We start from the raw sequence: 12423 nt of genomic DNA on the forward strand, positions 1-12423 counted from the left end.
CACGGTCCGTTCCCAGGACCATTCGTGCTGCCAGGGCCGGGGCTGCCTCCACCGAGGGTCCTCCCCACCCTCGCAGCTCACCCACGGGGCTGGGGACAGCACGGGGACCTGGGGGGCTCTGCAGAGGGACCCCCAGGGCAGGGCCCTCGCTGGGGGGAATCACCCACCCCCATGGGTCAGGGGGGCCCCTGCTCCCCCCCCCAAGCCAGCCCCCTCCTCCCTGCACCCCGTCCCCCAGGAAGGCTCTGACCCTACGTCCTCATTAACAGCACCGGTTCGTTTATTCTCCCTCCGCTGCCTCGGGGCCCCTCTGGGCATGGGAGGGCAGATTTGGCGTAAAACCAGGCAGGAAGAGGCCAGGATGGGTGCGTGGCGGCACTTGGCAGTCCCCAGCGTGGGAGCAGGGGCTCGGCCTCACGCCGCTGTGCCCTCCCGACGGGACCACGGTGGAGATGGGGACCCCAGGGACCCTCCTGCACAGCGGGGCAGTGGCAGCTCCCGGGGATCACAGGATCCCAGCATGGTTGGGGTTGGCAGGGACCTCTGTGGGTCACCCAGTCCAACCCCCTGTCCAAGCAGGGTCACCTACAGTAGGCTGTAGAGGACCTTGTCCAGGCGGGCCTGGAATATCTCCAGAGAAGGAGCCCCCAGCCCGAGCAGCCCTGTGGTCGCGCTGGCGTCTCCCCCCCGGGGCTCTCGGTCCTCCTTGGCCGCCCTAGAAGCTGCTCCCCCTCTTGCCGCAGAGCAGCCGGGGCTCGTGGATGGCCTGCCACATCACCACCATCTCGTAGGGCTGGAAGCGGTGCACCAGCAGCATCTCCCGGTAGTAGCAGGGGTCGAAGGGGTGGGTGCTGGCCAGCACCCCCAGGCCCTGCGTCCGTATGCCGGCGTGGGCGGCGGGCAGCAGCCCTGCCTTCTCCAAGCACATGCCCAGGTAGACGTCGTCGATGGGGAAGAGCGTGATGTCCCGCGACGCCCGGGCGATGACGCGGGCCGTGAAGCCGGACATGAGCATCCCGCCGCCGCCGCAGTAGGGCGGGTACAACTCATGGGCGAGGAGCTGCGTGGGCACGAAGTACTTGCTGTGCTGGAGGCGGATGGGGCTGCTGTTGGCGATGACGTGCCCCACCATGAGGTGCCGCTCCTGGGTGCCCTCGGTGGCCACGGCGAAGCGGATGACGTTTTCCGTGTTGACAAAGACGTCGTCGTCGCCGTTGAAGACGAAGCGGACGCCGGGGCAGCGCTCCTCCAGCCAGGCGTGGAAGAGCAACTGCTTCAGCGTCAGGTTGAAGAAGGTGTCCCTGAAGTCCCACTGCAGCACGTCCCCGTGCTCCCGCTGCTCCAGCCGCAGCAGCCAGTTGAGCTTCTGGGCGTTCTGGGTGCTGGGGGACACCCCCACGAGGAAGACTCGGCGGATGAGGGCTCCTTCGAAGGTCGTCTCCTTCCCCCAGGTCTTGCGGATCACCTCCCGCCGCTCGTAGTTCCCCGGCGATGACTTGATGGCCAAGAGGAGGAAGACGCTGAGGGACCCCTCGGGCCCCCCGCACTTGCCGGGGACGCTGAGCAGCTCGGGGAAGGAGCGGCAGTGCTGGTACCGCATGAAGTCCTGCACGTGGCCGGGCAGCTCGGCAAAGCCGGTGACGTTGGCCACCGACGCGTTGGCCACGCATGGGGCAGGGCTGGGCAGAGCCCGGGGCGGGGGGAGGCTGGGGGCTGCCCGGGGGCTGGCGGGGACACTGCGCTGGCGGGCGACGCTGGGCTGCGGCTGGTCAGCGTCGTAGAGCAGGTAGCGGAGCCCCAGGACCCCCAGGACCCCCAGGGCCACCAGCCCCCACCGCCGCAGCCTGCAGCGCCGCAGGGACGTGCCCTGCAAGAGATGGGGAGCGAGGTTTGGCACCGGCCGTCCCCGCAGCCCCGGGCACCCACCCCGGGCCGGGACACAGCGTCCTTCCCCGCGGAGGGGACCGCGGAAGGTGTCCCCGTGCCGGATGGTCGCTCGGTGCCAGCGAGCTGTTTGCCGGGGCGCGGGGAGGGCGCGGGCTGGGCAGGGCACCCGTGGCTGCGGGGCAGAGTCCGACTCCTCCGGCTGTGCCGGAGCCCGTGCCAGCCCCAACGGCAGCAACGAGCCACCAGTTCCGGGACGGGACGGCTGCGTCCTTCGGGAGAGCAAACACAGGGTGCAGCCCTAACCCGGGGACGGACAGCGAGGGTGCGCAGCCCCCCGGCACCCACCGGGATGGGGGGGGACACCCAGGGAATGACTGCCGGCTTGGGGCGCAGCGAGGAGGTGGCGGGGGCAAGGAGCCCACCCGGCTCTGCCGCGAGCAGCCCTCGCCGTGGAAGACGAAGCGCCGGGACGGCACATGGGGACCCCGGCACGAGCCCGGCTGCTGCTCGCCCACTGGCACCGCACAGCGCCCGCCCGCCCGGGGATGGATGCGGTCAGCCCTTGCCCAAGGTGGTGGCCCCATCCCGGTGCCCGGGAGCGCCAGCTCGGACCCCGCCGCGCTGCAAAGAGCCGCGAGACCCCCGGCGAGACCCCAGACCCTCCCCAGTACCTTCTTGTAGAGCCAGCTCCGGGCCATCCTCGCTCAGCACCGCTCCCCACGCCAGCGGCGGCGGCTCTGGAGGCACAGGTCTGTCCTGCGGGATCCTCCCCTTGCCAGGACGCCCGTCTGTCCGCCCGTCCGCCCTTCCGTCCGTCCGCCCACCCCTCTGCCCGTCGGCCTCCCGCAGCACCCCTGGGCACAAGCGACGGGCTCCCCGCCTCGGCTTCCCGCAGCCCCGCAGCCCCCCGGGAGCCGCGGCACCCGGCCGAGCCCCGTTTCCAAGGAGGAGCCCGGAGGCCCCGGGGATGGGCGTCGCGGCAGGAGGCAGGCGGGAGCCGGCGGAGGGGTTATTAGAAAATAAAGTGTTTAATAAAAGAGCAGCTCCCGCTCCCTTCACAGCACAGGGGAGGGCGGAGGGGACCGACCGCCGGGCAGCAGGAGACGACGCGGTGACAGCCACGGAGCGGGGGGCCGGAGGGAGAGGAGGACAGGAGGAGGGGGGGCTCCCAGCTGGCGGCACCCCCTCCCCAGCCGGCCTCCATCCAGTGTTTCAAGTTCACACAACCAAGGGGGAAGCCCGGGGGGCTCAGAGGGTCTGGCGGGAGCTGGCTCAGGACCCCGCCAGGTAGATCCCTGCGGAGGAGAGGCGGTGAGGAGGGGCTGCGAGGATGGGGGGCACGCGTCTAGCATGAGGACGGTCATCGCCGAGCGGCCAGGGCTCGATGCCGGCCCTGAACTGGGTCACCCGCACCCTCCCTGGGCTGGGCATCGCCACGGGGCATCGCCCAGCGAGGGGGGAATGGAGCTTGGGGCGGTAGGGAGGGGACCCCAAGCACCCCAGGGCGACGGGGAGCCGGGAGTGGACAATGTGGATTTGGGGAAGGGGCCCCATGCACCCTGACAAAGGGACCCCATGCACCCCAGGGGCCATGGGGAGCAGGGAAGGGACCCCGTGCACCCAAGGAAGGGACCCTGGGCACCCCAAGGAGCAGGGAAGGGACCCTGGGCACCGCAGGGGCCATGGGGAGCAGGGAAGGGACCCCATGCACCCCAATGAAGGGACCCTGGGCACCCCAAGGAGCAGGGAAGGGACCCCTTGCACCCCAGGGCCACCAGGGATGGGGAACAGACCCTGCGCCCCCCAGGGCCGTGGGGAAGGGACCCCGTCCCCCCCCCGGGCCCCGTACCTGTAGCAAACCTCTTCTTGACCAGCGACATGCGGTACCCGGCGCTCGCCAGCTCCACCTCGACGCCCGACAGCGTGCTGCCCTCGCTGCTGAACTGCGCAGCCACGGGGCTGGGCTTGCTGGGCCCGCAGAGCGGCTCCCAGCTGGCCGAGAGCCGGCCGCAGCCTGGGGGGACAGCGGAGGGGTTGGGGGGGGCTGCGGGGGCCGGGGCCGGCCCCTGCTCCCCGAGCCGGCTGGGCGCAGCCTCACCTCCCTGCCCCGGGGCGCCGGGGATGTCCAGAAGCTTCCAGAGCAGCCTCTTCTCCTCCAGGTTCCTGCCGGAACACAGGCACGTCCCCCAGCCCCCCGAATACCCCCGCTCCACCCCACCCCCCCTGCTCCCACCTCCCTGCCTTCCTCACCCCATCAGCACCCTCATTTCCCAACCCAGGGTCCCCATCTCCCCCCAGGGGGGGCTTTTGGCACCCTGCTCCTCACCAGCTGGCCGCGGGCTGCGGGCGCAGGTTGGCGACGGGCTCGTCGACGGGCAGCAGGACGTGGACGTTGGCGAGGGGCACGGGCAGGGCCAGCGCGCCGGCGTTGTAGCCGTAGTCGACGGTGACGCGCGTGGCGCCCGGCGAGCAGTCCCAGCGCACGCACAGCCGCAGCGGCGCCGAGCCGGGGCCCAGCCGTGAGAACTGGGGGGTCGGGGAGGGTTCAGGGGGGGCAGCGAGACCCGTCCACCCCCAGGAGCTGGGGTGGGGGGTCCCGGGGGTGCCCCCCTCTCCCCGCTGCGCTCACCTGGTACTTGAGCAGAGCCACATTGTAGTAGGAGGCAGCCGGGCTCTGCTCCGCTTGCTTCTGCAGGTGCCCGGTCAGCGCCGCCATGTTCAGCCAGAAGTCCTTGGTGCTGGGGTCACTCTGGGACGGGTCGCTGCGGGACGGGGTCAGCACCGGTGCCTGGGCACCCCGGGAAACCCAGCACCCCAGCACCCCGCTCCCCGGCACTGCACCCACCGGCTCCCGAGGAGGGCCAGGACCCTGGGAACCCCAGGAACCCCCAGCACCCTGCTCCCCATCACTGCACCCACCGGCTCCTGAGGATGGCCAGGACCCTGGGAACCCCCAGCATCATGGCACCCAGCTCCCTGTCACTGCACCCACCAGCTCCCAAGGATGGCCAGGACCCTGGGACCCTCCTGTACCCCAATACCAGCTCCCCATCACTGCACCCACCAGCTCCCAAGGTCCCTGCATCCCTCCAGGCACCCCCTGTACCCCAATACCAGCTCCCCCTCACCACATCCACCACCTCCCAAGGTCCCTGCATCCCTCCAGGCACCCCCTGCACCCCGATACCAGCTCCCCCCCGCTGTACCGCCGGCTGCCAGCCTGCCCGGGCATCCCCACGCCGCGGTGCCACCGCGTGCCCGCACCTGTAGAGCAGCTCGGCGTTGGGCAGGAACTGCTCGATGGCACCGGCGTTGAGCAGGCGGAAGCTGAGCACGGGGGGGGCCATGCTCCCGCTGAAGACGCGGACGATGCCGGCGGGGAAGGACATGGTGAGCTCCCCCGTCACCTTCACCAGGCAGCTGCCGGGGACAGGCCGGGGGTCAGCGGATGCCCCGGGCAGGACGCAGCGGCTGGGGGGGGTCCCCCGACCCCCCGGGACCCCCGTACCTGTCGGTGTCGCGTCCCTTGAAGTACGCGTGGACGTACTCGGTGAAGGCAGTGGCCACGGGGAGAGCGTCCTGCGAGCCCAGCACCACGGGGCTGGGACCCCGCGACAGCCCTGGGGAGGCCGCCGGGGTCAGAGCCCGGATGGGACCCCCCCCCCACCCCACAACCCCCCCCAGACCCCCCGGGACCCACCGAGCGCTGGCTGGGAGACAGCGAAGAAGCCCCGCTCGCCCAGGCTGGCGGGTGCTGAGTGCGAGGGGCCGCAGCTCCAGGAGGGCGAGGGGCTCAGCGAACGCGACTGCAAGGCAAAGCAGCATCGAGGGGGGGGGGGGTCCGGGTCTGACCCCCGCTGTGGGGGTCCCGCAGCCCGGCCCCGCTCCCCCCCAACGCGGCCACGCACCAGGTCGGTGTTGCTGCCCGCAGCCGGACCGGCCGCCGGCCTCTTCGTGCGGGAGCGGCGAGGGGGGGCCACGAGCGGGACCTCGCGGGGGGCTGCGCTGGGACGGGCGGGGAGAGCATCTGGGGGGGCACAAATAGGGGGGGGTGAGGAGAGAGACCTGCCACGGCAGGGTCCCCCGGGAGGGGCTCCAGCAGGGTCTCACCAGTGCCATGAGCTTGGCAGGTCTCAGCCAAGCCAGGGATGGGTGAGCCCCTGCGCCCAGCCGGGGGGGCAGAGTTAAGGTGGGGGGGGGAAGAGTTAAGGGTAAGGGGGGGCAGCCCCTGCACCCCGGCCACTCACCCGGCTCTGGCTGCGGCGGCGGAGCCCCCGGCGTGCCACCCTCCGTCACCCTGGTCCCCGACCCTTGGCAGGTCCATGGCGAGGGGCTGGAGGACTCCCCCCCACTGGGGGGGGCGGGCGAGGAGGAGGAGGAGGAGGCTGAGTTGGAAGAAGGGCAGGGCAGAGGGGCATGGTCCCCGCCGGGGCTGCGGGGTCTGACCCACGGCGGGGGCTCCCCAAAAGGGTCAGGCGAGGGGGCTTCTCGGGGTGCCGGGCCGCTGGGGCAGCGGCTGCGTCCCCGGACCACCGACCCCACGTCCTCCCAGAGCCCCTCGGCCCCGGGGCCGCTGAAGACGGCGAAGCTGGGGGGCTCGGGGAGGCGGCCGGCGGGGCTGCGGGGTCGCGGCACCCAGGCACCGGGGTCCCGGCTGGCGGGCGGCGGCGGTGGCAGGGGGTCCGGCGGGCCGCCCCGCTTGGGGAGGGGGCTCTGCGGCGTCCCCGGCTGCGGGGTCCAGGGTCTTGAGTCCGGGGAGGGTCCGGGCGGGGGGTGCGAGGGCGAGTCCAAACCCGAGTCCTCCACGTTCTCCGGGGAGGAGGAGGAGAAGGGGGAGGAGGAGGAGGTGAGGACGTAGGCACGGGGGGCTGCAGGGAGACCCCCGTGTAAGAGCACTGCGGGGGGGGGGGGTGTGCCCCAGCTCCCTGGATTCCGGGGTCCCCCCACCCACTCCACCCTCCTCGACCCCCCCGAATCCTCACCCGGGAAATCCTCTGCTTCGAAAGCCGACTCCAGCGGGGGCCCGAAGAGAGCGGCGGGGGGCACCGGGGCCGGGGGGGCTTTCCCAGGGCTGCTGCGCCGGGGACAGAGGGGCTCAATGCCCACCCGGGACCCCCCCCGCGCCGGGCAGGGGGCTCGGCGACAGCAGCGTGGGGTGCATGGCCCCACGGCTCCCTGCCCCATACCTGTTCACCTGCGCCGGCCGCCCCCTCCCCACACCGTCACCTGCGGGGAGAGGGGACACGCTGGGGGGTTGCGGAGCCACCGTCCCCCGGCCCCCCCTCGCACCCCCGAGACCCCCCTGGCACAGCCTCACCTGCTGCCAGCGTCCCCTTGGGGTCCGCGTCGCTGAGGGCCGGGGTCAGAGGTGCCACGTGTCCTGCCGAGGGACAGGGACGGGCAGCGTGAGGGGACACGGAGCCAGCGGGACCCCCACGCCGCGCCGAGCCCCCCGGGGTGGTACTTACGGGACGACTGTCGCTTGACGGTGCCCTGCAAGGGAAGGGGGACAGGGGGTCAGTTGGCCCTGGCACGGTCCCTGCGGACCCTGCAGCCCCCCCGGGGCTCACCCCGATGCTGGGGGGCAGGATGAGGGTCCCCACGGTGGCCTTGAGCTGCTCCACGGTGGCCTCGGCGCTGCCGCCCGCCTCCCGGGGCTGCACCGGCTTGATGTGGACGTAAAACTTGCGGGGCTCGTCCTCGTCGTAGTCGGAGTCGCTGGAGGAGCAGACGTGGTTCTCCGCCTCGGCTGAGCCCCGTCAAGGCAACACCCCACGCTCGGACCCCCCTCGGGCCCCCCAAAATCACCCACCCCCCCCACTCCAGCACAAGGATACTGCGGGCGACGTCGGGGCGCACGGTGAAGCCGTCCTCATCCACCTCCGGGCAGCCCTGCGGGGAGATGCTCGCAGAGGCGCTCGCTGCCCCGTCCTCCCAGTACGGAAAAAACCCCACCCCAGGGCTGATACTGGGACACTCACCAGCTCAGCATCCGGGGAGTCCCTGGGGAACGGCAGGGGCAGCGTTAAATCCTGGTGTGGGGACACGGGGACGCGGGGATGTGGGGATGTGGGGACACGGGGACGCAGGGACAGGAGGATGTGGTGGATGTGGGGACGTGCGGATGCGGGGATGCCACGATGTGGGGACATGGGGATGGATGCAGGGATGCGGGGACATGGGGCTGAGAGGACACAGGGACACGGAAACAAGGGGATGTAAGGACACAGGGACAAGGGGATGCAGGGAAGTGGGGACGCTGGGATGCGGGGACGCTGGGATGCGGGGAAGTGGGGACATTGGGATGCAAGGAACAAGGGATGCAGGGATATGGGGACATGGGGATGCAGGGACGCCGGGATGTGGGGACGAGGGGACCAGGGGACACGGGGACGAGGGGACACGGGGACCCGGGGATGCAGGGAAGTGGGGACACGGGGATGCAGGGACCCGGGGATGTGGGGACACTGGGACACAGGGAGGCAGGGACAGGAGGATGCAGGGATATGGGGACACCAGGATGCAGGGATGCGGGGATGTGGGGACACGGGGACACTGGGATGCAGGGACAGGGGGATGCAGGGACAGGGGGATGCAGGGATATGGGGACACAGGGACAGGGGGATGCAGGGACACTGGGACAGGGGGATGCAGGGACACTGGGACAGGGGGATGCAGGGATGTGGGGACAGGGGGATGCAGGGATGTGGGGACACTGGGACAGGGGCATGCAGGGATGCGGGGACAGGGGCATGCAGGGATGCAGGGACACTGGGACACTGGGATGCAGGGAGGGAGATCTTACACAGCATCCCGATCCCTCTCCTTCCGGCTCAACCCAGGGATACGGAACGCCTTGCTACGGCTCCTCTTGGGTCCTGGGAGACGCAGTGGGGGGGCACAGATCGGTGAGCAGCCCCCCCCCCCCTGCACCCCAACATCCCCGGCGTGGGGCTGCTGGATGCAGACGTACTTGCCTTCCTGCGCTGGGGCCAGGCGGTACTCGTCGAAATCCAACGCTCCTGCCACCGAGAGCGGGATCAGCCCAGCACCGCGGCTCCATCCTTGCACGAGGGCGATGCTCCCCCCCTCCTCGCACGAGGGCTTCGCCCTCGTGCGAGGAGGGGGGGAGCATCACCCTCGTGTAAGTGGGGGGAACCCACCGGGACGCTGCCCACCACCTCACCTGGCCGCTCGCGCCCCGTCCCCTTGCTCTCGGCAAACCTCCGCAGCAGCATCTCGGTGCCGATGTTCTCCACGTTTTGCTTGAATTCTTCATGCACCTGGGGGGGTGGGGGGGAAGGCCAGGGGGACATCACGCTCAGAGCAACGGCGGGGGGGCAGCTCGGGGTTGTCCCTGTCTTGTCACCCCCTCACCTGCCCGATCTGGACGTGGGTGTCCTCCACGGAGTGCGAGTAGGAGCCGATGAGACCTTTCATGTGGCGTAGGTGGGCTTCTTCCACCTCCTGGAAGCGCTGAGGGGGTGGAGGGGGGGGTTGACCCAGGGTGGCGTGTCCCCAGGGGTCCGTGTGTGGACGGGGAGGGGGGCTCAGGCAGGGTGGCTTCAAAATGAAGGGGGGCTGAGCCTGGGTGGCATGTCCCCAGGGACCGGCATCACCAAGCATGAGGTTCAGCCAGGGTGGCATGTCCCCAAGGAGGGGAGATCAGCCAGGGTGGCATGTCCCCAGGATCAGCATCACCAGGGATGGGGTTCAGCCACAGTGGCATGTCCCCAGGCACTGGCTTCACCAGGGATGGCGTTCAGCCAGGGTGGCATGTCCCCAAAAAGAGGAACACAACCAGGGTGGCCGGCATCACCAGGGATGGGGTTCAGCCAGGGTGGCATGTCCCCAAGAAGAGGAGCTCAGCCATGGCGGCACGTCCCCAAGGAGGGGAGCTCAATCAGCGTGGCATGTCCCCAGGGACTGGCATCACCAGGGGATGGGGCTCAACCAGGGTGGCATGTCCCCAAGGACTAGAACTCAACCAGGGTGGCATATCCCCAAGAAGAGGAGCTCAACCAGGGTGGCATGTCCCCAGGGACCGGCATCACCAGGGATGGGGTTCAGCCAGGGTGGCATGTCCCCAAGGAGGGGAGCTCTGCCATGATGGCATGTCCCCAGGGGTCACCATCCCCACGGAACAGGGCTCAGCCCAGGTGCCCCATCCACACGGAACGGGGCTCATCCAGGCTGGCGCGTCCCCAAGGACCAGCTGCCCTGTGCCACCGCCGCGCCGCGCAGCCACCCCAGGAGCCCGCGCCCCGGCGCTGCCCACCACGGCCGAGTCCAGCATCCTCTGCTCGAAGTCGGCCCGCGCAGCGTTGTACTTCTCCACCGCCCGCCGCAGCGCCTCGCCCGCCTTCTTGGACTTCAGCTCTGCCTGCGGGACCACGGGCGGTCATGAGCCGGGGACCTCCGGGGGGGGACAGGGACCACCCCAGGGACACGTCGGGTCCCACCTTGTCGATCTCCTTCTGGCTGGTGCCCTCCTTGCGGAGCCGCTCGTACTCCTGGCACTTGCTGTGGTAGCTCTCCTTGGACTTGGGCAGCAGCTGGGCCACCCCGTGCAGCAGCTGGACGGCCTCCAGCGTCCCCGACACCTCCTCCTTGGACTGGGGGGGGGACACCGGGGGGGGTGGGCAGGGAGCCGGGGTGCGCTGGGTGGGGGGGGACGGGGTGGGCCGCGGTACCTTCTTGTGCACCCGGCCTTGCTCCTCGCCGTAGCGCGAGATCTCCTTGATGAGGTCGTGCAGCTTCTTCATCAGCTCCAGGTGGCACAGGGCCAGCTTGTCCGAGGAGATGCGGAAAACCTCCCAGAGCGGCGCGAAGGTCCTGGGGGGGGGGCGCAGGCAGGGATGAGTGGGGGTCCCCCCACGACCTGGGGTGCTCCGGACCCCCCCCGGAGCCCCGCTTACCCCAGCTGGGTCCCATTGGTGGCCATCTTCGAGAGCTTCACCATGGCCTTGGCGTAGTTCTCCTCGATGGCAGCCCTGGGGAGGGCGGGGAGGGGGCGCTGGGGACGGAGCCCGGCGGTGCTGGGGACCCCCCTGGTGGCCCCCCCCCCCCCCGGTTACCCCCCCGGTACCTCTCGCGGACAAAGTCGGCCAGCTCCTTGGTGGAGATCTGCCCGTGCTTCATGTTGTGGTAGAGCACGTCGAAGCCGTGGTTCTTCTCGCCCTGGCAGGGGACCACCATCAGCCCCCCCCCAAAACCCACCCAGCATCCCGCGGCATGGGCACCCGGAGACCCCCGCCCGGCCCCCTCCCCGGGACGCTGCCACCACCGGGAGCAGGAAGAACCATTTTGGGGTGGAAACGCCCGAAATGGGGCAGGGTGGCCCAGCAGCCCCCCGGGCGCGCAGGGGGGTGTGCAGCCCCCCACCCTGCTGCGGGGGGTGCCAGGTTTTCCTGGGGTGAGCGGGGCAGGGAGGGGGGGGCTGCGCCCTGACGCCCGGTGCTATTTTGGGTGCTGCCCACCCCCCCCAAGACGCAGGGGCGGTTTCCCCCCGGGGTGCCGGCCGCCCAAGCAGGGGAAACTGAGGCAGGAGGAGGAAGAGGAAGACGCGGAGGCAGCTGCCGGACCCCGGAAGCACCGGCCACGCTCTGCGCACCCCCGCGGCGCCGCCGACTTCCCCCCCCCCGCAGCACCGGGACGGGGATCCCCGCGGGGACGAGGGGGGACCCACGAGCACCCACCGCTCCCCGCTCCCCCCCGCCACCCGTTTGCCGCCTTCACGGCAGCATCGGGCCTCGCAAAACTACCCCCCCCCCCCAGAGCTGAGAGCCCCCCCACAGCGAGCCCCAGAGGGTGGGGGGCACCCATGGGTGGGGGTCCAGGCTTACCCAGAAGTGCTCGGTGAAGTAGGACATCTTGGAGAGGGGGGGGGGGGGACACGGCGGCGTGGGGACCCTCAGCTCAGCTCCCGGCACCCTGGGGACAGACCTGGCCTTTACCGGGTGGGAGGGGGGGCTCGGTGGGGACCCCCCCGCAGCACCCCCGCACCCGCCGGGATTCATCGGTTTTGCCGGGAAAGCGCAGCCCCGTGGCCATGGAAACCGCAGGCTCCCCCCCCCCACCCCCCCCCCGCGCCCGCCGCCACCGCAGCCCCCTCCCCACGCGGTGCGGCACCCCGGGGGGGGCCGGGGGGGTCTGGGGGGGCCGCCCCGGCGGCGCTCGGGCCCGACACCAGATACGCAGCTCAATAATAAATGAGCGGCTGCTGCGCGGCGGCGGCTGCTCCGGCACCCGGGGGGGGGGGCGGCCCCCAGCCCCCAAAAACCAACCCCCCCCCGCCCGGGGAGCCCCTTCCCCCCAGGAACGGGGACCCAGGCGTCCTGCCCCCCCCCCCCGCCTGCCCGAACCCCAAACGCACCCAGCCGTGCCGGGGGGTCACCCACGGGAGCCGCCCCCCCCCCCCGCAGCAGCACCTGGCGGGGGGGGACCCCCGGACTGTGCCCCCCAACCCCCCGTACTGTGACTCCCCCCCCCCCTCCCAGGCCCCGCTCCCCATCAAGCGCCGGAAAAAAAACAGGA

At 71.3% G+C, this 12423-nt stretch overlaps 3 protein-coding genes across 6 annotated transcripts in view; all 3 read right to left on the reverse strand.

Annotated features, from left to right (window-relative positions):
- The window catches only part of CCDC124 (coiled-coil domain containing 124), a 34894-nt gene extending 30152 nt beyond the window's left edge, over positions 1 to 4742 (reverse strand). The window contains exon 1 of the mRNA XM_075443945.1: positions 4733 to 4742. The gene's annotated coding sequence lies outside the window, so the exon portion shown is untranslated. The remainder of the gene's footprint in view (positions 1 to 4732) is intronic.
- Positions 285 to 2881, reverse strand: B3GNT3 (UDP-GlcNAc:betaGal beta-1,3-N-acetylglucosaminyltransferase 3). The gene is made up of 2 exons (XM_075443941.1): positions 2559 to 2881; positions 285 to 1867 (listed from the first exon to the last, which is right to left on the reverse strand). The coding sequence occupies exons 1-2, from the start codon at positions 2583 to 2585 to the stop codon at positions 716 to 718; spliced, it is 1179 nt and encodes a 392-aa protein (XP_075300056.1). The 5' UTR covers positions 2586 to 2881; the 3' UTR covers positions 285 to 715.
- On the reverse strand, positions 3065 to 11812 carry FCHO1 (FCH and mu domain containing endocytic adaptor 1). 4 transcript variants are annotated; one of them, XM_075443937.1, is made up of 27 exons: positions 11733 to 11812; positions 10976 to 11067; positions 10806 to 10880; positions 10581 to 10722; positions 10350 to 10502; positions 10166 to 10270; positions 9265 to 9363; positions 9074 to 9170; positions 8865 to 8909; positions 8693 to 8765; positions 7869 to 7890; positions 7725 to 7779; positions 7458 to 7636; positions 7356 to 7380; positions 7205 to 7267; positions 7074 to 7113; positions 6870 to 6958; positions 6135 to 6755; positions 5796 to 5914; positions 5588 to 5693; positions 5396 to 5507; positions 5152 to 5307; positions 4517 to 4649; positions 4214 to 4413; positions 3986 to 4050; positions 3737 to 3901; positions 3065 to 3182 (listed from the first exon to the last, which is right to left on the reverse strand). In XM_075443937.1, exons 1-27 carry the CDS (start codon positions 11757 to 11759, stop codon positions 3160 to 3162), a joined length of 3081 nt encoding a protein of 1026 aa, XP_075300052.1. In that variant the 5' UTR covers positions 11760 to 11812; the 3' UTR covers positions 3065 to 3159. The 4 variants fall into 4 exon arrangements, with proteins under 4 accessions (XP_075300052.1, XP_075300053.1, XP_075300051.1 ...); XM_075443938.1 differs by having other exon boundaries at positions 5152 to 5241; positions 6870 to 6961; XM_075443936.1 differs by having other exon boundaries at positions 6870 to 6961.
- Between the last annotated feature and the right edge of the window lie 611 nt (positions 11813 to 12423).

This window comes from Opisthocomus hoazin, chromosome 27, assembly GCF_030867145.1.
Source record: "Opisthocomus hoazin isolate bOpiHoa1 chromosome 27, bOpiHoa1.hap1, whole genome shotgun sequence".
NCBI lineage: Eukaryota > Metazoa > Chordata > Aves > Opisthocomiformes > Opisthocomidae > Opisthocomus > Opisthocomus hoazin.